At 42.3% G+C, this 27,441-nt stretch overlaps 1 protein-coding gene across 3 annotated transcripts in view; it reads left to right on the top strand.

Moving 5' to 3' along the window:
* Positions 1-27,441, top strand: part of SMC6 (structural maintenance of chromosomes 6) — a 918,345-nt gene that overhangs the window by 115,872 nt on the left and 775,032 nt on the right. For all 3 annotated transcript variants that reach the window (XM_085610645.1, XM_085610644.1, XM_085610643.1), the window contains exons 8-10: positions 7,886-7,987; positions 12,162-12,281; positions 25,514-25,612. In XM_085610645.1, the coding sequence (XP_085466771.1) occupies positions 7,886-7,987; positions 12,162-12,281; positions 25,514-25,612 (321 nt within the window). The remainder of the gene's footprint in view (positions 1-7,885; positions 7,988-12,161; positions 12,282-25,513; positions 25,613-27,441) is intronic.

The following is a 27,441-nucleotide window of genomic DNA, read 5'->3' on the forward strand; positions in this document are numbered from 1 at the left end:
TGCCTCCGTCGGGCCCGCCGGGGATGTGCGCGATGTCTCCGGAGATCCCTTCTGGAGGGTGTAGCGGTCCATACTGTTGGATTGAGGCGCCGGGCCGCGGCGGGTCGTCTTCACCTTCGCCCGGTCGCCATCTTGTTTGGTGGACATGCCTGCTCTCCCACCGTCGTGCCAATCTCCTCGAAAGGGCCGATAAACCAGTTCACGGGTTCCGGGGGGGGGGGGAGGGCAACCACTGGGCCGCAGGACGACTCACGGCCGGCGGGTCAGCCGGGCACCTGGACAAGGCCACACCACCACACCCCGCTCCGCAACCCTACCTCGCTTGAGGGCAAGGAGAGCGCAAAAGCGAAAGTGAAAGCACGGGAGACGCGAGTCGCCCAGCCCTGCCCGCCGCTGTTGTTCGCTTTGTCCCCGGGTCGCCCCACTACTCCAATCCGGGGGGCCAGCGCGGAGAAGGCCGCAACCTTCAATCGGTGCTCCCACCGGTGTCCGGGGTCCGATTCGAAAAGGAAAAACGGATGGCGCCTCAGCTCGGGTTCACCGATGCAGTCCCCTCAACAAGGACAGGATATAGCCAGGATTAATTCAGGAGGTCGTGGTGGTCCTCGGGAGCCTCGCACCTACGCGGCCATCTTGGTTGCGCGCTAGGCTCCTCCCCCCATTGTTTGCTTATTTGAATGTTACAGGCAACTCATGTAGTAGCTAAATAGTTTTCACTGTTCAGTAATCCGCCAAAAGGCTCAGCATTCCTGATGCAAATGCAACCAAAATAGTGGACAGAAATCTTTTGTTAATCCCGCTTGAAGTAATGAGAGAGTAATTTTTAAATCATCCTGAAGTCATCAGGAACAATCTCCGCCTAAGAAGTAATCTTAAACTAATTTTCAAATCATCCTCAGCCATCTGAAAGATTCTTATCTTGTGAAGTAATCAAATGGTAATTTTCAAGTCATCCTGAAATCATCAGGCTCAAGTTATTAAACTTTGCAGATGACTTCAAGAACTTGATAACTGATGATGTGAAAGTGACTTCTGCAGTAGTTGGTGATCATCCGATGACTCTGGGATAGCTTCTAAAGTAACCCTGTTTGACCTGGGCCGCATGTCCCCACAGGGCTGTTTTATCCCTCTTAACAGGTCTGTCAAAACACGTGCAACTTTTATTTACAATGTGTCTGGACTGTCTGGTCCAAAGTAAAAAATAAACTTTCTGTGAGGATAAGAATCCTAAAAACTAATAATCAAAGGAAGAGGCGCTGCACCCTGAGCCCACTTAAAAATCGAGCTGAATCTAAGATGGCCGCTGGTATTGGAACTATGGAGCAGCAGGTTAGCGCTCTAGCGTTCCACAGCAATCACGATGATCCAGGTGTTGGATCGTTGCCGCGGCGCACTTGACCGCGATTCTGAGGAGAAGAGGTTGCCTTGTAATACGTCGCGAAGTTTAGTCAGAGAGAATACTAACTTCGTCGCATTACACTGAGGTTTCGAGTATCGTACGGAACTGAGGAGAGAAACGACGAAGTAAGACTGTTCTAAGTTTTATGTTGAGGCAGTTGCAGCGCTATTTCATGTAGCGTTTGTATTACCAGTCATTCAATATTTCAAAGAAGTAAGTCTGCAAGGACTAGCGATTTTTGTGTCGCGCATTCACGCGGCAAGCACGGAAACAGTGCAGTAGATATTTTTTAGCGCGCTTTAGTTAATGTAAAAAATAAGTAATTTTCAGTTGGCTACGAACAGCTTCTGACAACTCAGTGCAGAAGTAAGAGCAGGTTGTACAGAAGATAAACTACATATCCAGATATCACGAGAGACTTCTTTTTGGTGAAGAGTTACATACAAATGAAAACAGGAAAAGAGGAAGAATTGACAGTAGCGAATAATAAGGAAATTACAACACTTGAAGGCAGAATAGAGGTGTGAAATAGAAGATACTTACCATCCCAGAATCCAGTTGTGGCGCTCTTCAGAGACTAGTGGGTGAGGAGTCTGTAAGAGATAAAAGAATAATCAGAAGTAGATTAGAAGAAGAAAAGTAAATTAATACATTTAATTATTTAGTTGCAGCACTACGGAAGAAATCACACAAACAAGACTAGTGAATAGAAGAGAAGCATTGGTCACTTTAGACAGGGTAGGTACACAGGAAAGGAATTCCCAATAACGTAGTACAAGAGGGTATTAGACATAGGAAAATAACTAATGTCAAAAAATTGTCTTTTATTTTTTAGTTTAATTTCACCTGTCCAGCCCACAAGAAGATAGGAAGAAGATAGAAGGGCGTCAACACAGACGAAAGAAGAAGACGTAAAGTGACTGTCTCTTCTCTGTCCCATCCCCTTTGCCCCCCTGGATTTCCTTGGCGTATTCGCTTATTTAAAAGAGAGCGTGGCGCTGGGAGAGCTAGGAGAGGCATTGGGAACTTGCGACATTCTGCTCCCGTGTGTGAGGGACGAGCTCTTGACCTTGACACAATGTTAGACTTTGCGTTTTCGATGTGTGCATTTCTTACGTTTCTTTACTTTGTGTTCTGAAATGTATTTGTAAGTAAATCCAAAAACACTGTAAACAAGTTAGAAAAACTAAAATTCAAATAAGTGTCTTTCAGTTTGCTTACCAGGAATCTTTGCCTTCCTAAATGTACTTGTTTTCACAACAACCATAACAGTTTGTCCTCAGGTAGTGATGTACAGTCGTAATTTTGGTGCAGGTGACCCCCCTGCCTATGTCCCTATGCCACTGCACCTGATGCACTATTGATATCTAAGCCCAGGGAGGGCTGTCCATTTGCTTTGATGCACTACTGCCAGCAAAGCATATTCTGAATGGAGACAGCAGCCAGTGACTGCTGTTCACAATGCATGACCCTTCACACCCAAGCTGGCCCTTTCCAAGGCAGCGCTAAAACACCCATGGGTAATTGAGTGCTATATAAAATATATTAACATAACTATTCCATCCAACTACTCGCCTATCTGGCCATTTAACCACATATTCATGCAACCTACAATCTCATCCATCTACCTGTGCCCTCAGCTACTCAATTATCCATCTACTTACACATTCATCCACCCATTTGGTTTGTCACTCATCTAAACACCTAGCCATTCATCCATCCACCTAGCAAAGCACTTATCTGCTTTGTCACTCATCTTTCCACCTATCAATCCATTCATCAATACACTTGATCATCACTCCATGTGTTGATCAACCTATTCATCCATACACCTAGCCATATACTCACCCATCCACCTACGCATCCAACCATTTACACATCCAACACCTTACATTGGCCACTCATGTCCAGTTTTGTTTACTAGTCAGTTCCGTTTGCCACGTGTCATAGGTTCCCATAATATCTACGTTGCTGACACAATTTCATGTCTGCTACCTGGAAACGTCTTCACAGTTGCCTTACCCAATACTTCTCTTTTTGACGTATGACATTTTGATTGCCACATTTCAGGAATTAATCAAAAGATTTAGAAATGGCAGGCTGTAGAGTCACTTGCACAGTCTGTGACACACGACTCTCAAAAATGCGAGACCTATTGCATTGCAAATGCCTGTTTTATGTAGCAGACATATTTTGGTGTCTCAATGTTTTATTTCTCTTGCCGTATTCAGTTTCATATCCTTCTCTAAAAACGAGAAATAGACGCTAAAATGAGTGTGAAGATGTTGCTAGGAGTATAGTTTGGGAGTATGTCTACTAACATATTTTTAATGCTGTAGTTCAGTACAATTCAGATATGATCAAACATCTATATTCAGCTGAGTGGAGCAGACTCTTCTCAAGCATGCTTCCCAGCAAGGGTGCATTGGCAGCAATAATCACTCTTCTAGTTCCACTGTACTGATAAAAACATAGTTTTGAAAAATATTTTTGTATGGAATTTTGATTACAATGCTTTGCACTTAATGACTAATCGGTGGAAAGTTTTTTTCATAAATTGCTGTAGATTGTCGGAATATAAAGTAATTTGCAGTGACCCCTATGCTTATGCAATTGTTTAAGGATTATTCCACTAGCGTAGTATATTGAGCACCTCCATAATATAGAATGAGAATTATTCTGGAGTTGTTAGATAATGTTGGGTGTTCTGGTCTCCCCCAAGTATTTTTAACAAGTGCAAAAACCACAATCAAGTGTAACTGGAGCAGGTTTCGCTTGGGGAACAAGCGAGTGCCGCAAGGGATAAGAGTTTATCTATTGCCTGCTAAAATAGGTGAGTTGCACTTCTGACCTTTGAACAGAGGTCTTCTCTCAACTCTTACACCAGGGCAGGAAGCGATAACATGCTGTCCACTCATAGTTAAAATTAATATGGCAAAAACGTGGCCTGTAAGATTGTTGTACTAGTTAATGTGTCAATAGGCAAGACATGACTTGTCAGTTGCCTTCATTAGAATTCATATGGGTTTTTTAGTGTTACAAATTGTGTTCTGTCATACCTACAGTGAAAAACGTCAAATAGGTGAGTTTGAGAGGGTGGGAAACACCAAAAAGACAGTTTTCTGCAAGTGTGGCCCTTTCAGAGACCATTTTAATTAAAAAAAACAAAAAAAAACAAAAACAAAAGGGTGGTGTGAACCACATATGTTGATATACCAGAGCTACAAGGAAGATTGGCCTCGGAGACCCTCAACCACACATTCACAGTATGCATATTATCTCCACTCATTTGGCATGGTGTATAGTGTCATGGTTTGGTCTGTTACATAGGTGTTCCGTTCTCCAAGTGACCCACCATCCTCCACGAGGAGGGAGACTGTCTCGATGTTGACAGTAGTGCGAGGTTAAAATGATCTCCTATACTGTACAGAAATGTTTATTGAACCTAGTGGTCAGGTCAACATGTTTCAGCCGAGAATTGCCCCTATGGGTCTTTTGGCCTTTGTCCGGACTGAGGGAGTGGAGTGCCTAAAGTTTTTGAGCTCTCCACACACATTATAGGTAAGTATATTCCCTCTACACGGCGGTGAAGGAGGCACGAATTACGGTGGCGGATAGCGGCCCTAGAAAGCAAGAGTGCATGTGGGCGGCTGTCCTCACTCCCCCTGCCATTTCGAGTTTATAAACTTAATGAACTCTGTTCCTCTCAAAAGGCGAGAGACCTCACTTGAGGCGTTTCTTCCTCTTATTTCCCAAATTGGGAGGAGTAAGGTTTTACAACTGGGAACTACAGTGGTGAGAAGTCCTGAGGAAAGCCGGGTTATTATTTAGTGCTGGCTGAAACATGTCGACATTTATGCAAAGTGGGGGGGGTTGGAATCTTATTATAAGCTCTCCAAACCCATCACCCACGTTTCTTGTTCCTTTTAACTCCATACTGGGCACCTAATATTAAAATTGGATCAAGGTTTTCCCAGTATTGGTTTTTTATCACTGTTTGTCACTGGTTCTGCACTTTCAACTCACTGTTGGTTCCACATTATTTTGTATGTTGTATTTGTCTTTTCCCCCTCCCTTATTGCTCCACCTCCATGCGTTTGGCTGGCGCGGAGGTGTAGTAACAACCCTATGATGAAGCATGACACAGCTTGCTGTGTGTGAGGGCAGTTTTACAAATTTGGTGTATCTCCCACACACTTATTTGTCTCCACACAATCTGTTTTTATCCCTCTTCTTTGTGTGATTTTCAAGTATATTCCCACACCACGTTCTGCTCCTCACTAGTCGTTGTTATAAGCGCAGAATTTGACCCATAACTTTAAAAGGAGTTCAGATTACCCCATGGGATGCAACAGGAATAAGAAAGAATGCTTTAGCCTTGCTTGAAGCGGTCTAACGCAGAAGTGCTCGGTGTCCCTCTCCTTGGGACTATTGCCATCAGGAAGCTGAATTAAACTCTGCTTCATTCTCCCTCCAATCTTCTCTGAGATACAGTTAGAGACCCTTCTTATGTAGCTACTCCTTCTCCGCACAGTTCGGCGCTCAGTAGCTGGCTGGTGGTATCAATTTCCCAGTGTGCAGGACACGATTTTTGCCTTATGCACATTTGACATCACTGAAGCCTCTGTGAACGCATATAAGAGCCAGCTGATTCCTGCCACCTTTTTAGAACTTGGCCAAACCTTCACTGCTACTGAACGTCAGTTTGTCAGGCATACTTCACACCACATGCTCCCACCCAATACCCTGGCTCCCTTGCCCTTATACCCATTTAAATTAGCTGAGCTAACTCCATCATCATAGAGGATAACCTTTTCAAAGTACCTAAAATCTGTTGTAATATTTTGCTGTGTGGACCTAAAGTTATCATTGCTTACTGTTTAGTGGATTGGAATACCCTCCTATACGGTTAACTGAGTTCCAATGCCTGGGGATATGAGATTCCTGCCCGTGTTGTTGTAAACAAAAAAGAGAATTCAACCTAGGCATCACTATCCTATGGAAGTCCTGTTTTATTTAAAATTCAGATGCTGACACAAAGCTAATACCAGGGAACGGTGAAAAGAAGTAAGATTAAATCAATAGTTCATATGGGTCATTGCTGTAGCTGTGTACCTTTAAGTTGTTGGGTTTTTATTGTCCCAAAAGTTCTCCGCATATGGATATAATTGAGAATAGAGATGGTGGTGTTAACTGAAGTGGGATCATCAAGTACCTGTATGTAGGACAGTGCCCCCCTTTAGACATGGTCACCTCCACTTTTTACCTGGTATTCGATGCAGTTTTGACTGGAAGTGCTATCCAGGTCCTCCGTGCCAGATCTCTTTCCCAAAACTGTTCATTTGTTCCCCCCAATTGCCAATACTTTTGGCACCTCTGAAATTCCCTAGTAAACGGTACCTCGGGCACCTAGGACATGGGTACCAAAGAGGGTCTCCTGAGGGCTGCAGCATGTTTTGTGCCACCCTTTAGAGACTCCTCACCTAACTCATGAAGACTGCCATTGCAGGCTGTGTGTCTTAGTGCATCCAAATGTCAAAATAAAACATGGAACGCAGCCCTGTGTGCCATGCCTGCAGACACTGCATAAAGTATATGTATGTCACCCCTAAAGCAGGCCTTACAGCAATAAGGCAGGGTACACTATACTGATTGTGTGAACATATCTGCATGAGCATATATGCCTCTGTGCTAGCCAGTTCAATAACTGGCAGGACAAGTGACCAGGGATGCCATTTGAAGTAACTGTGCTGGACACTGGTGAAAACTGATTTCCTAGCTACATGATGGCTTCACTGAAACCAAAGATGTTTGTTATCAAACCGCTTGTATTAATAAGCCAACTCTGATTCCATTGATGGATTTATTAATACACGCACCTGGCCGCCCCAGTGGCGCCCAAGGTGTCCTGTTGATGCTGCATTGGACTTTGCCCCATGCTCACCTTAAGTCCCAGAGACTGGCCTCGTAAGTCGCTGTAAGGAACTTGCATGCAGTATTTTTTTTTCCTCCATCGGATAACATTGCCGCCTCTGAAAATTGCACTGTGTCGACTCTTGACTGCAAAGTTTTCTATCTCAAAACGTACGTACCTGATCGTATTGATTCTGGTGCATAAATAGATATAAAGATATGTTATTTTTATAAATTGGTGTAGATCTCCTTTTTGAGTCGTGTGTACCATCTATTGACTGTGTGTGTATTGCAGATGTTTAACATTCCTCTGTGGTAAGGATGCTTGATTACACTGCCTCCTAAGAGAGCACCTTGGGATTGCTAGAGCAAACCCCTGTCCAATTATAAGGGATACCTGGATTCTTTGCACAATATGTCTTTTTTGGTATACTATATGAAGTCCGCTTTCTACCCTATAAAAATCATTATATTTGTGGGTCGTTTTAATTTGTTCAGTTTCACAGACATCTGCCATCAACCTTTTGAATGCCTTGCTGAGTCTCACTAAGATTTTTCTTTCTTTGGTTCTAGTTTTTCATGAAAGCGACTCAGCTTGAACAGATGAAAGAGGACTATTCTTACATCATGGATACTAAAGCAAGAACGCATGATCAAATAGAACAAGGAGTGGAGGTGTGTAAGAAACTCGGAAACCAGTTGATTTCTAATTGGTCACTTTAATACTTTCTTCTTTACCATTCATATACCAACTAGATTGGTAGTAGTGGTGACTCTGCTAAATCTCTCAATTATATTATATTTGCCAAAACCCAGTATCTATTTCCTGGTTGTCATTGCTCTTAGAATGGATGTTTCTACTTGGATGCTTGCAAGGAGGAAAATGGCAATTTGATCAGCTTAAACACATTCAGAAGCGGAATTTGTAATATTCTCCCCTCAGCTTCAAGCAATCTTAAAAGGGGAAACATATTTCATTTTTCCTGTATGTCTTACCTTACGCTGGAAACTTTAGACTGGTTCTAAGATCTTCATAGCTGATATAGTAACCTCAATACCACTTTCCGTATGCCCCAGGGTACTGTGGGGAAGGCAGTCACCTTGCTCCAAGGCACTCTCTTCCAGCACAATCACAGTTCAGGTTATTTATGATTGTATCATATATGTTGAACACAATTGTAGAAACTTATGCGCAACAAACTTAATTAACCTTTTAATACTCGCTACTCCGCAAATCAAAACTACAATAGCTTTGGCAACTTTCAGGTCCTACCAATCTTTAGTGTTGGTTAATTGGAAATGCTTTTGACCAAGTTCTCTAGAAGACTTTCGTTGTACAGAATAATCTTATATAATTCCTGATGTGCATTCCTGTTTATGTGGTGATAGGCTGTCTTGCTTCCTGTGATATTGGAGTTGCTCTCGGAATCTGACTTGCGTCCTATCAATTTGTAGGTTTGTATTTACTTTTTTAGTATGATTGACAGGCAACTAAAGTGTTATAAAGTAAACTAAGTAGGTAGTTTTTGAGGACTGGCTCTGCTATTGTTCATAGCATTGGCTGTTAGGATCTCTGAATAAAATGACGCAACCAGGTGTTTTGTGGCAAAGAATTGTGTCTCTGCAAGTTAACAAAGGTTTTCCTCACCTCACGAGCGTCTCTTATTCCTATGAATGAGTAGCACAGCCATGGACAACAAAGCCAAGCATTGGAAAAAGAAACTAGAATGTTCCTTTTGGGGAAGTCCATGTAGGACAGGCCAGTTTTTGTGGGTAAATGGACCATAATGAAACTGGGTAGAAACTTGAAAATAGTAGCCAGAAAAGTGGGTGAGGTGACGGCAAATTATTGAAAAGCAAAAAATGACCCAGGGCTCTTAGACAGAACGCTAAAATAGGCTGCAAGGAAACTGAAAGCTTGTGATATAATAAGAGATGAACACATAATAGGAATTCAGAAATATGAAACAAATCAAGCATGGGCTATGTATATTAAATTAGAATAACCTGAACACTCTGGAGGTCTTTTTATGTGGGGAGGGGTAAAGCCTTTTGGAATTATGGTTTGTTGGTTTGCTCGGTTGGGCAGATTCTCCATTCACTGTGCAAATTTAGCTGCTAGTCAGACCGCTTCTTCTACCCCTTAGTATTGCTGACCGAGATAAAAGGCTGCTTCAGGAAATGTGTGTTTAAGGTTAACACTGTCAGCACAACATTTCTGTCAAGAAATTCTTAGTTTAGCTTCCACAGTAATTAAGTTAAATCAGAAAATATTTTATCATTCAAATACTGCCAAAACAACATCAGTTGGATCAGTCACTGCACAGTAATAGTGTTTCATAGCGTCGTTGCATTCCATATGGCTTCTTCATTCTGCATGGATAGTCAAGGAAAATGAATGAACACTTCCCACAAGTGGTCACTGGAGGATTCTTCCCTCTCCAGTCACACAGTATGACTTCCAGATCTAGGATGCCCCCTTTCTTCAGTCAAGCGAAAGGGTTTTATTAAGAGTCAGTCACCTTGTACATGCAGGCATAGCTCACAGCTTACAGCGTTTCATTGGAAGTGTTTCTGGCTTGTGTCTCCATGTCATAGATAGACTTTTCTGGGCCTTCAAAGTCTGCCTGTGCCAATATATGGTACCTCTCTTCTCAGTTGCCAGTTCAGATCTTGGTGTTGATACCAAAGTCATTGCCTTCAACTGGAAAATTGACAGTGAGTGTAGGTTGGCTTTGTCAGTCGCTTTCCAGTTCCAGCAAAGAATCTTCATCACACCTAATTCCTGATGATTTACAATTTGTCACTTCGTCCGAGGAAGTTCCAGGAAATTGACTAACTCTGATCCCTTTATAGAATAAAAAACATGGGGTGTGGGGCAGTCTTGTTCACCAAGCATGTTTAGTAAAGGGCTGGGGCGTGGGGCAGTCTCGTTCACCAAGCATGTTTGGTAAAGGACTTCCCTTTGTGGTCAGACGTGCAACTGTGTTGTGTCTCTTGGGAGCCTCACAAGTTTGGGCTTAGTGGGTTTTGTTTTGCTGGCTAACAGACACACAACTGCCTAATCTTTTATCTTTGTGTCATGGCTCCTGATTTCCTAGGTTGCAATGCGATACACATTGCTCCCTTGTCTTATCCGGCTGGCTAATGGCAGGCATTTCAGTTCATGCAAAAGGAGTTCTGCTTAGGGTCTTCTTGAGCTTCCTCCTGCAAAGAACAGGCAGCCTCTGCGTCTTCAGCTGACAAATGCTGTACCTTTACATGCACCCATATAATAAGTTGTAGAACTTCTCTTTAGGTTTTAAAGTTACCACATGCACAGAGAAACCAATTAGTGGTTTCTCAATGTGCAGAGTAAAAATACCTCCTTTTTACAGCTAATTAATTTAAAAAAGAAAAGTGTTTTCTCAATACCGAGACCATCATTTGGGAGTATTTTTCTGGGCTACTTAATGAGGTGTAGGCACAGTTGCAACAAGCCCTTGACACCAACAGGGTACTAGAGCTTTGTTACCCAGAGTGAATAAAGATGGAATTAGTAGATCTTAAAAACATGGCTGTAAACCGTAGTCTTGCCCGCATTGGCTCTTTCACTGATTAAAATATTTAAATATCCTCTGTATTCAGAATGGAAAGCAATTGCTTTTGCCCTTCATGACTGGCAAATATATTGCTTGCACTGGAAGCACATACTGAAACGATGCAATATTGACAAACTGTTTCTAGAAAATAGCTGAGGAACGAATTAAGAAGGTTGTTTAATTAGCTGAATGAGAGGCAGTACACTGGTGATAGGTCTTCAAGTTTGTGACAGTTAAATATGGAATGTAAAGTCCTCTAAATGGAAGCTTGACTTTAATCTATCAATAAAGGGATGAAACGTTATGACCTGACCCACAGACCTGTGTCCTCACCGTTGTTGAGACCTTCTCCCAGAGCTACTGTTTTGTCAACAAAGCTCCTGTCCATGGCATGCTCATCAGTGCATCTAGCCAGTATTTTGTCCACAACAGTCCATGTAGGGAACATCCTTGTTGAATTGCTAGTCTACTTTTGTTAAGAAGACTCCAAACTCAGAACATATCTCTTGCTCCTTGTCTTATTATGCACGATGCTAAAGATGTCAGGTGTATTCTGAAGAGTCCATTTATACACAGCAATCTGTTTATTCAATACCTTTCAAAGTAGAAGTACTACTATTAGGTTGTTAGGAGGAGCATTTTTCCAGATGTCAAGAGAAACTTTCACAAGCTCCCACCGTTGTAATGGAATACATTCCAGTACATACACTTCTTGTCCTCAATACAAATAGTGAAAGATTTCAATAAGATATCTTGTACCATTATTAATTGTCCTGGCACTGCTTTTCATTGTGTTCTTTTCATTGTAAAATTAAATATCAGCTTGGATTATGAAATTGATCCTGGTTATTTGTGTAATATTTTGACCGTTCACTGTCTTCCCCACATATACATTTTAATTTGAACATACAAGTGTACTCTTTAATTTACTTAATTGGTGCTACAATGAGAAACACATTTTTTAATGTTGATTCTCAAATTAGTTGCTCTTTATTTACTTACGTTGGTGAATCAGTGTTGTCTACCCCTGTAAGCCTATTTGAAGTCTAATAGATTAGCAATATCTTATCTGGAGGTTTTATATATAGATCAGTAATTCATTTAAACACATACATGCACTACAAGTGAAACTATTCAAAGCTTGTTGACCATTTACATGTTTACTGGGCAGAACAAATGAGTTGTGAAGCTTTTGAAAGATTAAGGTTATTTTAAATGCAATAATGTTTGAGTGTTTCTAAAATATAACATGATGTTTTCTAATCTAGAGGCTACAAGAACTTAGGAAGCATTGTCTAGAGAAAGAAGAACGCTTCAAAAGTATAGCATCTTTGGGAGAAATGAAGACCAAACTTGAAGAACTGAAACATAAAATGGCTTGGGCTGTGGTAATGTTTGGTTTATTTGTTTGATTTCTTCATTTACAGTTGATCAGAAAAAGGTAATGGAAGATTTTTCCCTTAGTGTTCCTTCTTTCAAACCTATTAATAGTTCCATCAAAGTTCCTTTTTGGATTCCATCTATACTTTATCCCACTCTTCAAGTAACTAACTGAAATGCAGTTCAGGATACCAGATACAGATTACTACTAAAATATGCAGTTTTAGAGTAATAAGGCATATTCACAGACCTAACAGTAGCAATTCTTTGCCTCCCTTCTCCCCCCACATAACGCTTACAGGGAGAAAGTAAACGTTTACAGCAACAGCGTCACATTCTCAATATAGTCACTTAAGGTAAATTTACACAAACTCAAACTAAATTGAACCCTTTATCATAGTTGTGTTTAAGCTGAGAATCAGGCTTAGATCTGGCCCTTCTGCACATATTTTGGTTACATTTTCAGTGTAGACAGTTGTGGTAAATTTTCATACACTCAATCTAAATCGAACTCTTTTACATAGCTGTGTTTAGGCTGAAAATCATGCTTACATCTGGCCCTTCTTGACATATATTGGTTAACGCATCGCTGGACTAATCTATGCATTGTAAGACAAATCAATGTTCTAAACAGACATTTGGTTGTAGGTGAATATGCAGCATTGTTTACTGTTGCTTTTATACCCTCGCTTCTCTTTGAATTTGGTCATTGCACACGGAAAGCCTCACATCCCTCTATTCACTCTCCACATTTTCCGGCTTTTCACTGCTGCTATCCCCCCCCCAGCACATTATTTCATTTTTTGTCCATATTTTTAAGTCTGTGTTTTCTTAATATAATGTGGCTTGTTATATTCCCACTTCTCATGGTTCTTCTTTGTTTTGTTAAGACTCTTACAATGTTGATGATTGGATTATTTGAGCTAGTTGGCTAATATCACATTGGTTTGTGAGTTTTCAAGATTTTTATCGTTTGCTTTACACTTTTCAGACATTTAACCCTTCTGTGTACTGATTTCTGTTCTTTTTCACAAATACTTCAGAGGAACGTGCTTAGTCTTAGTGATATGTTAAAATTATTTATTAACTTAGAACATGTTCATTACTTTCAGGCTTGTGGCCAAGGCCTGAAAACAGAAAGACTTAGGAAGAAAGGCAGAGAACCCTATAACTTGGGTCTTGGGGACAGGGTAAATTACAGATTGCGGTCGCGTGAGTTATAGTTGCCAGCACTAACTATAACGGGGCAATTTCACTGGTTTTTTATCAGTAAAATTTCCGCTAACTATAACATGTGTGAAACCTATGGTTTTTTCAGTGAATTTGCAAGGTTTTTTAAATGCTAATTCCTAACTATAACGTGTGTGAAACCTATGGTTTTTTCAGTGAATTTGTACGGTTTTTTAAATGCTAAGTTACTTTACGCCATTCGAGGCGTGCGCGCCCACTTAACGCAGTTCGTTCCGTGCACGGTTTTTATCAACTTTAATAAGCCCTGTACATTTGGTGGCCTTCGGCCACCAAAAGCACAGGGGGTGGGGTCAATGTGGATAGTGTTTTTTTTATTTCGATTTTATAATTTCATGTTGCCAAAATTTAGTTTTTTTTACATATTAATAAGCCCTGTACATTTGGTGGCCTACGGCCACCAAAAGCACAGGGGGTGGGGTAAGTGTGGATAGTGTTTTTTTTTTTTTTTTTTTTTACCGTACGGTAAGCGTACTCGGCGAAATTGCCGAAAAAAAAATAAAACCGTTTTTGCTATTGGGGGATGTTTGGGGACTCCCTCAACATGACTATGTGGGAGGGAGTTGTCAAAACAGCCCCGTAACATGTTTTTGGCCATCTTGTTTGATAAACAACACTCAGTGCGAGAGACAAAATGGCGGCCGCCGCTTCCTGGTTTCGGCCGATTCGAATGTTTACTAAGATCTAAGAGCCAATCAGAATCGCGCTCGCGCACGCCACCGTACGCTTACGGTAAGCGTACGGTAAGCGTACCGTAAGCGGGCTCAGATATATATATTGATTTAAAGGCTATTTTCTCAGAATCTACTGAACAGATTTACACCAAACCTACAAAAGGCACTTCCTTGACCTAGGGACTACCTCTCTGCCAAATTTCTAGTAATTCTGTTCAGCCGTTCGGGCTGTAGCTCGTTCTAAAGGTCCTATGGAAAAATGCATGGGAAAAACGCGTTTTGGGACCCCCCTTTTATCTCAGCCCCCGCTTGACGAATCCCCCCGAGACTTTCAGGGTAGGAGCGGAGCGTAGCGCCCCACCTATTTTGAGAAATTCGCGAGGATTCATCGACCGGCGCCAAAGTTATTCAAAATAGAATGTTGAGGTTTTCCTATGGAAAAGGGGTCCTAACTAACTACCTACTGGCGACCGCCAGTAGGCTATATATATATATATATATATATATATATATATATATATATATATATATATATTTTATTTTTTTTCACTTAAAAAACCATAGGTTTCACACATGTTATAGTTAGCTGGACATTTCCCTCGTAAAAAAACCAATGAAATTCCCCCGTTATAGTTAGTAAAGGGAACTATAACTCGCGCGACCGCAATCCTCTGCTGATGACGTCAGATATTACATCACTGATGACATATGTGTCTTTCTGAAAAAAAAATATTTGTAATATATGTATAGCTAAAGATTAATGGAAGACGACATGGGTAAATAAGTGTCTAAATACAGTGATGTAATATCTGACGTCATCAGCAGAGGATTGCGGTCGCGGGAGTTATAGTTCCCTTTACTAACTATAACGGGGGAATTTCATTGGTTTTTTATGAGGGAAATGTCCAGCTAACTATAACATGTGTGAAACCTATGGTTTTTTAAGTGAATTTGCAAGGTTTTTTAAATGCTAATTCCTAACTATAACGTGTGTGAAACCTATGGTTTTTTCAGTGAATTTGTACGGTTTTTTAAATGCTAAGTTATGTAATTATTATTTAATTATTTTTTTTTTTTTTTAAGGTTCTTCACAGTGCACGCTCTGTGGGCGCGCGGTGCGCTTTGCGGACCGCGCGCCCACGTTACGCCGTTCGCGTAATTTTCACGTTTCTACCGTGAGCGCACGGTAAGCGCACTCCGCGATTTTTCGTAAAAATATTAAAAACATTTATGGCCCTTGGGGGTCCTTTGGGGACCCCCTGACAATGGCTAGGGGGTCAGGAACTGTCCACCCGCCCCCTTTTCATGTTCTCCACCTTTATTTTTCACCTCCCTCGGACTGCGAGAGACAAAATGGCGGCCGACACTTCCTGGTTTCGACTGATTCGAATGTTTACTAAGATCTAACAACCAATCAGAATTGCGCTCGTGCACGGCAGGGTGCGCTTACCGTACGCGCACGGTGCGCGCCTATAGATATATATATATATGCTTTTAAATGCTATTTTCTCAGAAAATACTGAACAGATTTACACCAGACCTGCAAAAGGCACATCCCTGACCTGAGGACTACCTCTCTGCCAAATTTCAAGGTTTTCTGTTCAGCCGTTCGGGCTGTAGCGCGGACTAAAGGTCCTATGGGAAAATGCATGGGGAAAACGCGTTTTGGGACCCCCCCCTTTTTCTCAGCCCCCGCTTGACGAATCCCCCCGAGACTTTCAGGGAAGGAGCGGAGCGGAGCGCCCCACCTATTTTGAAAATTTCGCGAGGATTCGTCAATCGACGCAAAAGTTATTCCAAATAGAATGTTGCGGATTTCCTATGGAAACACGGTCCTAACTATAACTATCTACTGGCGACCGCCAGTAGATAATATATATATATATATATATAGATATATATATATATATCAGCTACAAGGTATAGACAATAATACCAGCACTTACGGGAGCAGTGTGTGTGTTTGTGTGTGTGTGTGTGTGTGTTTCTCTGTCTGTCTGTCTTCCTGTCTGTCTTTCTTCCTGTCTGTCTGTCTGTCTTTCTTCCTGTCTGTCTGTCTTCCTGTCTGTCTGTCTTCCTGTCTGTCTTCCTGTCTGTCTGTCTGTCTGTCTTCCTGTCTGTCTTCCTGTCTGTCTTCCTGTCTGTCTTCCTGTCTGTCTTCCTGTCTGTCTTCCTGTCTGTCTTCCTGTCTGTCTTCCTGTCTGTCTTCCTGTCTGTCTTCCTGTCTGTCTTCCTGTCTGTCTTTCTTCCTGTCTGCCTGTCTGTCTTTCTTCCTGTCTGTCTGTCTTTCTGTCTTTCTGTCTGTCTGTCTTTCTGTCTTTCTGTCTGTCTTCCTGTCTGTCTGTCTTCCTGTCTGTCTGTCTTTCTTCCTGTCTGTCTGTCTTTCTTCCTGTCTGTCTGTCTTTCTTCCTGTCTGTCTGTCTTTCTTCCTGTCTTTCTTTCTTCCTGTCTTTCTTCCTGTCTTTCTTCTACTCGGAAGAAATCCAGGAGATCCCAGATAATATCCAGCGGCACACCAAAGGACCAGCACAATAAAGACATTTTATTGTGTTACACAAACAGAACAACGCGTTTCGGCGAAGCCTTTATGAAGTTGACGACCTGTGCCCAACTTTCCATAGAAATACAGGTCCGTGTTCATAGAAAGTGAAGAAACATTGCACACATTAAGATGATACAAAATAATCATACATTGAAAACCTATAATAGCAATAATTGCCTCGTGAAGGGATTCAATCACATTTCACCTTGGGGAAATATATTAATTCATTGCTTATGAATTTAGAAAAAATATATATGTATATAAATGTCGTAAAATTTGTCAATACGTAATTCAAGCCGACAAAAACATTAATTTCCTTTTCCTTCTTTTTACCGTGATTCAATTCATTAAGGAAATCATTTTATTTATAATAAATTAAGGGAAAATTGCCCTAATACGATAAAAATAATTATAGTAAAATGATAATTCTATTGTAGGTAATGTACCACAACCTATTCGTCAATGCTTGTAACAATTAAGTGCAAGTGCCAAATTATTGCATGATAACATATTACGTATATAAGACAATATATCCGACTTTGTAATATTTCATACTTGCTACCCATATAGGCTAGAAACATTATTATTGGAGCCTTACTTTTCTTAGCTCTCTATTTTTGAATGTAGAATGGCTATAATCATTTTAATTATTCACTTTTTTTTTTTTTAAATAACATTTTATTGAAGTCAAAAGCACAACAAAGCAGCAGTCATGACACTTAATAGGCACCTGTACAAGCGGAATACAGTGTATGGGCATTGGTTACAACAGGCAGTGTATCAATAGCAATCAATTATTCACTTTTTTATGGGATAGAAGGAGTGGGTTGACATCTCCCATATAGGAATAATTCTGTCAGTATATAGACCAATTATTTATTAAATAAATTAGATTTCTTCCACAAGGCTAGGCCTAGCTTAGTGGATTATATCCTCCTAGAATTGGGTTCTGGTGACACCCACATCTACTCCTATCAAATACATTTTTTCGTTATTAGTATATTTGTTCACATATTTGCTATATTCACTATGTGTATTTATTATTAATTTTGTATATTTCTTCTTATTCACCATATCATTAACAGTCATTGACTTATGCCCACGAATATATTCAGTTAGAAAGTACATTGCCAAACTAATGATGCATATCAATACATTTGAATAGGTTTTTGCTAATGAATTACAAAGAGGCTGGAAAAGCAGTAATTGTGAAGTTGAAATAAGTTTTTGTTTAACCTGGGAAATTGCTCAGTATGAAATGTTACAAAGTCTGATATATTGTCTTATATACGTAATATGTTATCATGCAATAATTTGGCACTTGCACTTAATAGTTACAAGCATTGACGATTAGGTTGTGGTACATTACCTACAATAGAATTATCATTTTAGTATAATTATTTTTATCGTATTAGGGCAATTTTCCCTGAATTGATAATAAATAAAATGATTTCCTTAATGAATTGAATCAAGGTAAAAAGAAGGAAAGGGAAATGAATGTTTTTGTTGGCTTGAATTACGTATTAACACATTTTACGACATGTATATACATATATATTTTTCTAAATTCATAAGCAATGAATTAATATATTTCCCCAAGATGAAATGTGATTGAATCCCTTCACGAGGCAATTATTGCTATTATAGGTTTTCAATGTACGATTATTTTGTATTATCTTAACATGTGCAATGTTTCTTCACTTTCTATGAACACTGACCTGTATTTCTATGGAAAGTTGGGCACAGGTCGTCAACTTGATAAAGGCTTTGCCGAAACGTGTTGTTCTGTTTGTGTAACACAATAACATGTCTTTATTGTGCTGGTCCTTTGGTGTGCCGCTGGGTATTATCTGAGATCTTCTGGATTTCATGTGAGTAGAAAACGTGATTAGCGGAGCTGCAACTGCTGCTGGCACCGGCGTTGAGAGGAGGTAGAGCGGGGAACGAACACACACACACACACGCGCATGCATGCATACATGCATACATACCACTCCTCTCCCCTCCCCTCCGGTTTCACTCGTGCAAAACGGGTGAAATTCAGCTGTTATAGTTAGTGAGCTAACTATAACTCGTGCCCCTGCAATGCACTGCTTATGACCTCACATATTGCATCACTCATGACATGGTCCGTGACTGAGTATTTTTAAAAGGGTTGTTATGAGTGTTAAATATATATAAAAAGGTGTATTGGTGAATCAGTGGGTGTAGAAATGCCTGTATGGATCATTATGTGGGTGCATGACTGGCTGTATAAGTGACTGATTAGGTGTCTCAGTGAATGTATGGGTGAGTAACTGGTTGTGTGAATCTGTTTCAGTCTGTCAGTTGATGTCTAAGTGGCTGTATGGGTGTGTGAGTGGATTCCTGAGTGGCTGTATGGGTAACTGATTGGTTGTCTAAGTACTTGTATGGGTGTCTGTGTGGGTGGGTGAGGAGGTGTGTGACTGCCTATGGATGAGTAGGTGAGTCAGTGGCTGTGTGGGTGGGTGTGTGTATGGCTGTGTGGGTAGGTGAGTGAGTCGATGTGTTATTGGTATATGGGTGAGTAACTGGATATGTGAAAGGCAGTATAGGTGAGTGATGGGATAAATTAGTGACTGTGGGTGAGTGAGTGCAATGGAGAGTGGCTGTATGGGCGAGTGTGTGCTTGTATCAGTAACTGTATAGGTGAGTGAGTATGTGTTAGTATCTGTATGAGTAGAAACGTGGATGTGTGTGTAACTGGGTGAGTAAGTAGCTGTGTGATTGACTGGGTGAGTAAGTGGCTGTGTGATTGACTGGGTGAGTGCGTAGGTGTGGGAGTAGCTCTATGGGTGACTGACTGAGTGGCTGTACGGGTGTATGAGTGGATATGTCAGTGGCTGTATGGGTGAGTGAGTGGCTGTGTAAGTACTGTTATGGGAGTGTAAATGGGTTTGCGAATGGTGGTGTGGAAGTTGGAATGGGTGTATGAAAGGTTATAAAGGGGTGTGAGTCGGTGCGTCAGATTCTGTGGATTATGTCATCAGTGATGTCCCTGACCATGCCATGAGTGATGTAATATGTTAGGTCATAATCGGGGCATTGCGGGGGCATGAGTTATAGTTAGCTCACTAACTATAACTGCTACATTTCACTGGTTTTGTACGAGTGAAACCTGAGCTGAACTATAACGTCCCTGTAACCTTTGTTTTTTTCAGTGAATTTCTATGTTTTTTTTAAGTAGTAGTCGCGTTTGCAGAGTGGTGGAGAAAAGTGGCGGTGCCTCAGACAAGCTCTCAGGAATCCTGCTGTGTAGGACTTAAAGAAGGTACCAGGAGGGCTTCTTGACCCCCAAGGTCCCTCTGGAGTAAAGTACAATTAATCCCTCAACTAGTATTGCGCTAGGAGCCACGTTTTCAGAGAGGTGGAGAAAGGAAAGCGTGGCCTCTGAAGGCCTCTTAGCCATCCTCTGTGTGGGACTTATTGGAGGTAACATGAGGGATATTTGGCGTCCAAGGATGCCCTTGGGTCCAACTACCCCTCCTGCTACCTCTAGTAAGTCTCACACAGCAGGATTGCTGAGAGGTTTTCGATGGCCATGCCCATTTCTCCACCACTATGCAAACGCACCTCCTGCAGCACTACTAGTTGGGGGATGAAGTCCCTGCTGGCTCTCCGCCTCCTGCAGAAGCCGGCATTGTTTTTACACTTGGGGAGCTGCTAACATGCAGCTCCCTGTGTGTAAAAGCAATTCTATGTCAGGACCGGAGGCGAGGATTATGCTTTTCTCTCTTCGCTTTTATTAACTAGCAGCCTTTCATAAAAAACATCTTTAAACTTCTTTTCTAAAAGAAAGCATTTAAAGTAAAAGTTTCATGAATCCTTGGAAGAAGATTCCCACCTCAACCAATAGTAGCACATCTGTAGTTCACAGGAGCAACCAATCCGGAGCCCCGATTGCCTGTTATAGTCCTTCGTTGACCGTGATCTTCCTCTTTCTTTGCTACTCGCAGCCTGCAGTTATGTCGAGTTTTTTCCTTCTTTCTGCTGTTAGGTGTATTGTGAATGCCATCGAACTGTTTTGATTGCTTATTGCTACGGATGCCTATGTGTTTTCCTTTTCTCGCAGCAAGCGTTGCTAGAAACGTCTCGGGACGCAGGGGCGTCTTTACGCTTCCTCGCGGCCATCAATTAAAGTGCCGTGGTGCTGTCCGCCTGCCACCAGATAGCACTTTGACTCTGGCAGCTTCACTATCAGGCACGTGTTTCCAGTCGGTTACGAAACTGACAAATTCCAGTGCTCATCGGGTGCTGTGCCTGCCGGAGCCCTGAGTGAGTGAGTGAGAGACACAGAGAGAGAGAGACACAGAGAGAGAGAGACCCCCTTCCAAGAGTCCAGACCCGGCCAGTTTCAGTTTTCTGCGACAGAAGAAGTGTTGATGGACACAGAGGTTCAAGCTCTGTTAAACAAACGAGCTATCCAACCAACTTTAATCCATCTCCACGCATTTGTCAAATATTTTTCATGTGGACAAGGCAGATGGGGTCAATGTCCAGTACTAAATTTGCAGGAATTCAACGAGTGGCTGTTATACAGGCACTTCAAGATGGAGGGTATTTCCCTCCTAAGGGATGTCCTGCGACCATCTGATTGGATGGATCGTCTCGACCTTAATGACGTGTATTGGGTGGTCCCCATTTTGCAACCACACCAGTGTTTCCTTCAGTTCCTTTGGCATCAGCAGGCGTTCGAATTTTCAAGTCTGCCTTTTCGACTGTCCTCCTCTCCTTGGTGCTTCTCCACTGTTCTTAAACCAAGGGTGGAGCACCTTCGAGCGGTCGGCATCCGGCTCATCGTCTACTTAGACAACATGCTCTTCATGGCCCAATGTCCCCAGCAACTGTTGATCCAACTGCAAGCAGCCATAGACCTCATAGAGGGTTTAGGATTTGTAATAAACCAGGAGAAATCCCCTCTGACTCAATCTCAGACCGTGACATTTTTGGGGTTCACGATCAACTCTTTGACTGACACGCTCAGCCTGCCATCACAAAAGTTTGCCAAGATTCAACACTAATTATGACACACTTTAGCAAAGCCTCAGACTTCCCTGCACCATATTGCCCGCCTAGTCGGGCTGCTGTCTTCCTCCATTCAGGCCTTTATGGTGGGGAAGCCGATCTGGCCCATTGCAGTATCAGGCCTTGCAACGTCTGAAAGCATCGCACCTGCGCCAGCTTCTTACGTATTCTCAGAATGTCAACCTTACGGACAAGGTGCGAATCAAAATTTCATGGTGACTCTCTCACATGGAGTCCTGGAATGGGAGGGCAATCTTTTGATCTGCACCGGACCTCATCGTAGAGTCAGACGCCAGCAGATCCAGATGGGGGTGCACGTTGGGGCGAGTTTTCAATGGGGGTGGGGGGGTCATGGTCTCCCCAGAAATAGAAAATGCACATCAGCTGTTTGAAGCTCCTGGCAGTATCATTTGCAGTCCGTTGTTGGATGAGCCCATTCATGTGTATTGCTCAAGATCAACAATGTGTTGGAAATAGGATACATCAACCATCTTGGGGGCACACGGTCCAGAGTACTTTCGGACCTAGCGACCAGTTTTTGATAATATTGCCTAGACAATTAGGTCTCGGTCACAGCGGATTACCTACCGAGCCAGGACTACCAGGTGGTGTATTGGCACTCCCGTTACTTGCGAGACCCCAGCCTCTGGAAACTAGATTCTTTGCTCACTTACAGACCATGTGGGGTCCATTTCCTGTGGATCTGTTTGCATCCCGGCTGGACCACCAGTTCCCCGGTTTTTCAGCAGGAGGCTGGATCCTGTGGCAGCCGCGATGGATGCCTTCTTACAGGATTGGGTGGTTTTGAAGGGATATGCCCCCCCCCCGTTTCCCCCTGCCCCTTTCGCCATGATCGCTAGAGCATTGACCCAGATCCGACGCCAGCAGGCGGAAGTGGTCCTGGTCACTCTGATTTGGAGGTCTTGTGTGGTTTCCGGTTTTACTGGAACTTTACTGGATTTTCCAATACAGCTCCCCCAGTTCTCTCACATCCTTCTCAATCCAGATCGGCTTCCCCACCAGTTAGTACTGAAGGGCTCTCTTCCCTTGATGGCATGGCGGATTACAGGGGACAATGGTTGATTCCAGGGATTTCAAGCCAAGTTGAAGAGCTCCTCTATAAGGCATGGGCAGACAGCATGGTCAAGCGGTACAAATCAGCTTGGACCCGCTGGGCATGTTGGTGTCTGCAAAGGGGTTTGGATCCTGTGGTCGTGGATGTCATTCACCTTTAGAATTTTTTAGCGGAGTTGGCCACTGAAGGGTTGGCGTATAGATCTATCAACACCTTTAGGTCCGCCATTTCTGTGAGTCACTGTACGGTAGACGGCGCGCCGGTGGGGGGGAACACCCTCTTGTTTGTCGACTCCACAGGGGAATTAGACTGTCTATCCCTCCTGCCCCGAGATACTCTGCGCTTTTGGATGACTACCAGGTTCTGAATCTTTTCCTTATTTTGGCAAATGAACAGGTTCCTATCTCAAAAGGAGCTTTCTACTAAAATGGCAAAGCTGTTGTGCTTATTCTCTTGCAGATGACTATCAGATGTCCGAGCCCTGAATATAAAGGGTATGGTCTTTTTCCCCCTCAGGGGTGTCATTCACAGTTTGCAGGAGGACGAAATGCAATACAAGGACTATCCTGTATGTGTGGTTCAATGTCTAAAGGCGTACGAGGATGCTGGACTGTTCCCATGAGGCACAGGGTCAGACTGATTTGCATATGGCCATGTCTGAACTGGGGTGTCGGAGTGAGCTAAAGAATGATGATGGATTAAACCCAGATCAGTTGACTGGGGGTGAGTGCTTGCAATGTTTAACACTCCGTCCATCATCCTCTTTGGTTTTGCTAAAGGCGTACGAGCACAGGTGAGAGACAACTCTATATTGCTCAGAGGAAACCGCATGCAGAAGTGTCCTCTCCCACCATTGCACGATGGGCTATGCAGGAAACAGGTATCGACCTAGCCGCCTTCGGGCCACATTCCACCTGAGTAGCCATGGTTTCTAAGGTATTCTCGCTTGAAGAGAAACTAGAGGAAATTATAAATGCTGCAGATTGGTCCTCAAATTCTACTTCACGAGATTTTACTTCAAGATGGTGCTGGATATGGCTCATTTGGTGGTGAGCAGGCTTTGAACCAACACAATCCTTGCCCCGGTCCTGACATAGAATGAAAATTGTTCCTAACTATCATGTAGGAAAGTTTCAATTCTATTAAGGACACAGAATCGAGGATTATCCCAACCGGCGAGAAGGCGTTCTCTTGTTTTGAATCCCTCCCTAGAGCATAGGCACATGTGTATGCTCTAAGTCTGGATTGTTGATGTTTACAAGCGGATCTTTAAGAATTATGTCTGTACATGCAGTATAGATCCAACCCTAACTCCGATCTTTGATCATAGGGGCAGACGGCACGAAGTTGGCTCAGTGAGAGATAGATGAAGGCCTTACTCGTGTGACAAAAGAGGAAGATCACGGTCAAAGAAGGACTATAACAGGCAATCGGGGCTCCTGATTGGTTGCTCGTTGGACTACATATGTGTTCCTATTGGATGTGGTTAGAGACTTCCTCCAAGGACTCATGGAACTTTTAGTTTAAGCGCTTTCTTTTAGAAAAGAAGTTTAAAGATGATTACTTCGCTCTTTTTTCAAAAAGAAACTAAAGTAGATGTTTTTTATTAAAGGCTGCTTGTTAATAAAAGCGAAGAGAGAAAAGCATAATCCTCGCCTCCGTGTCCTTAATAAAATTAAATCTTTCCTACACGATACAACAGTTTTTATTCTGCACTATTTCTAATAAGTGAGAGCATTTCCTGTAAAGAATTGATACACCTGTTTCCTGGAGGAGCTCCTTTGCTTATGAACGGTTTGCTTTGGTCCCTACTATATAGCTTTTGCAACTGTTTCCTATCCGACGTGAGTGCGAAGGCTTCACTAGTCATTATTACAAAGGTAGCACAACATCCTCCTTTTCTGGTTGGTATGATGTTTCTTGCAATAATTTAAGATTTACAGATCACAGCATATTTGAGTGACAAATATTCAACTCTCTCACCTTTCCTGATGGTTATTTAGATCTACATAATGAATACTATTTCAATCAACCCCCTCTACCGATTTTATGGCATTGCATGTTGCCCCTAGTGCTCCAGCATCCTCTAACTTCATAGTAGGGTAGCATAAGGGCATGCACATAACATTTTGCCATTCACCTGTGCTTCAAATCTGAGCAGTTCTTATAATGGTGTAAGTTTCAGTGTTTCGTAAAACTGTGTTTGCAAGGAAAAACATTTTCTGTCTACTCCAGGGCTCAGAAAAACAACTCCCCCGCTCACATTTGTTAGCCATATTTAAGTAGGACGAGCTATTTTTAGGTCTTACCCGCCCTTTCTGGCGAGTAGGAAGACAAACTGACCTCTGACCTTTGTCTCTGAAAGCTGTGCAAATGTGAAACGATAACAAGATTTAAAGGCACCTTTATTCACAAAGGGAATGAGCAATAAAAATGCCTTTAAATCTTGTTAACTTGTCACATTTGCTCGTCTTTTCAATCCAGAGGTCAAGTGCTTTACAGTTGGGTCGAGTAGATTTTCAAGTTACTAGACCTGCAGATCTAATAACAATTTTATGATTTTTTGAGCCCTGCACTCTGCTAGTTTTTTAAAATTCTTGAAAACTGCATGAATAAATTGTTAGTTATAGTGTTTTGGTGTCATTCCTTGCTTAGGTCAATGAAATTGAAAAGAATATCAAACCTGTTGCAGACTACATTAATGTTGAAGAAGGGCGCACTGTTAAATACAACCAGAAAATAGAAGAATGGCAGGTATGGTTGTAATTCTATTTATAATGACAATTGTGAAAAACCCAGATTCTACTCTGTGAAAACAGGTTTTTCATTCTTCTCCCTCCTCTCCTATTGCTCTTGTCTCCTTTCAACTCTGCTTCACTCTTTCACCTCTGTTTCCTTCTCCCTCTTTTCTCCTCCATCCCCCAGTTTGCAGTCCTTTCACTCCTTTCTCCATCCTAGGCTGGCCCTTTACTGCTTCCATTATTTCCTCTCTTCCCTCTCTTTTCTTTGCCCGACCCCCAGCCGAGAGGAATTGGTGTCCTCACTATGTTATCCGTACATGATCACTTGTTCTGTAATTGCCTGTGCAACATTCCTTTCATGGTATAGCATACATCGCCTAACAAAATTTGTTCTGTGTATATCGTCTTAGCAATATATGACTAACTCAGATGTTTTCTCACAGAGACGTTTGTACACTGATTGCCCACATCCATAACAAGAATTTCTGATCGATACTTCTAACTGCAGATTCCTCACCTCCACGGATTCCAGACTGAAGCCTGAAACTTTTCTTTAGCAGTGCTCCTTGGCTCCGCTAGGTGGCACCTTTTGGCTCTGCATTGTTTCAATACCCCCCGAAAGTACCAGAGCGAAGCTGCATATTAGCTCCACCCCTGCTTGCTGACTTCAACCTTTTCACTCCTGGTGCAGATCTGGAGTTCCTCTCCAAATTTTAACAGTCTTCAGACAGCTTCTAAATCGAATTCCAGTACGCTAGGGAATGATGTCCCCACCTAAAACTATATGTTATCCAGTATTGGGGTATCTTTCATAGATTCACATGCTTGAATCATTCCCCGTCGTTGAAGTGAGAGACCCACAGTAATATAAATAAAGCAGTGGTAGAAAACCTCCATAGACTATAATGGTGATGACCATGCATTTAATAGCCTATCTACCTCCTTTTCTAAAAAGGACCAAAGTTGAGGTAGAACCAATCAGTAACCTGCACCCTCTAAAACATTCCCAAGAGAGGCTGAATCCCTCAGATTTTCACCGCACATCGTGTGTGAAGGGAGTCTCCCTGAGCTCTGCTCAGTTCTTTCATATTTCTCACAGATAAGTTGTATTTCCTTCTGGATATTTATAATGTCTGACAGGAAAGGACGATTTTGCCGTTGTAAGTCCTGTGGGAAGAAGAGAGTTCATGTTGATCCGCACAAGGATTGCATCTATTGCCTCTATCGTCATCATGAGGCAAAACAGTGCAAAATCTGCTGCACTTTCTCATCCAAAACTCTGAGCGATAGAGAAGGCAGACTTCTATTGTAGCTGAAGAAGACGCAGAGAACATCTTCTGATGAGGAGAACAACACTTCATCTAAATCTCATAAGAGACCCAGGACGTCTGAGGGTAAGTCTGAGGAGGTCAAGAAACGCCCTAAAACCTCCTGTCAGACCAAAAAAGCTCATAAAAAGGAGAAAGATTCCAAAGTTTCCTCAGAGCTAGTCATTCTGGAACCTCTAAGACTAACTGGAGTCTGCCACCTCTTCAGGGCCTCCTAGGCATAAATATAGTCACAGATCTCTCTTGGTGTCAGTGTCACCATCGACGCCTGCAACTTCAATGACAACTACTCTCCTGTCGTCGTGACAGTTGACGGCGCGAACTTCATCAATGGCGGTCCTCAACGCCCCAATATTGTCTACTCTTTCATTGCCTTCGACGAAGACCTCCATGCCACTGTTGATGTCTGCAGCGACAACGAGGTCTGTACCACTTCCGCAGAAAAGCACCCCGCCATCGACCGCATCCGCATCGACGACGACATTGTCAACTAAGGTTTTACCGTCAATGAGAA

This window comes from Triturus cristatus, chromosome 6 (genome assembly GCF_964204655.1).
Source record: "Triturus cristatus chromosome 6, aTriCri1.1, whole genome shotgun sequence".
In the NCBI taxonomy this organism is placed as follows: Eukaryota; Metazoa; Chordata; class Amphibia; order Caudata; family Salamandridae; genus Triturus; species Triturus cristatus.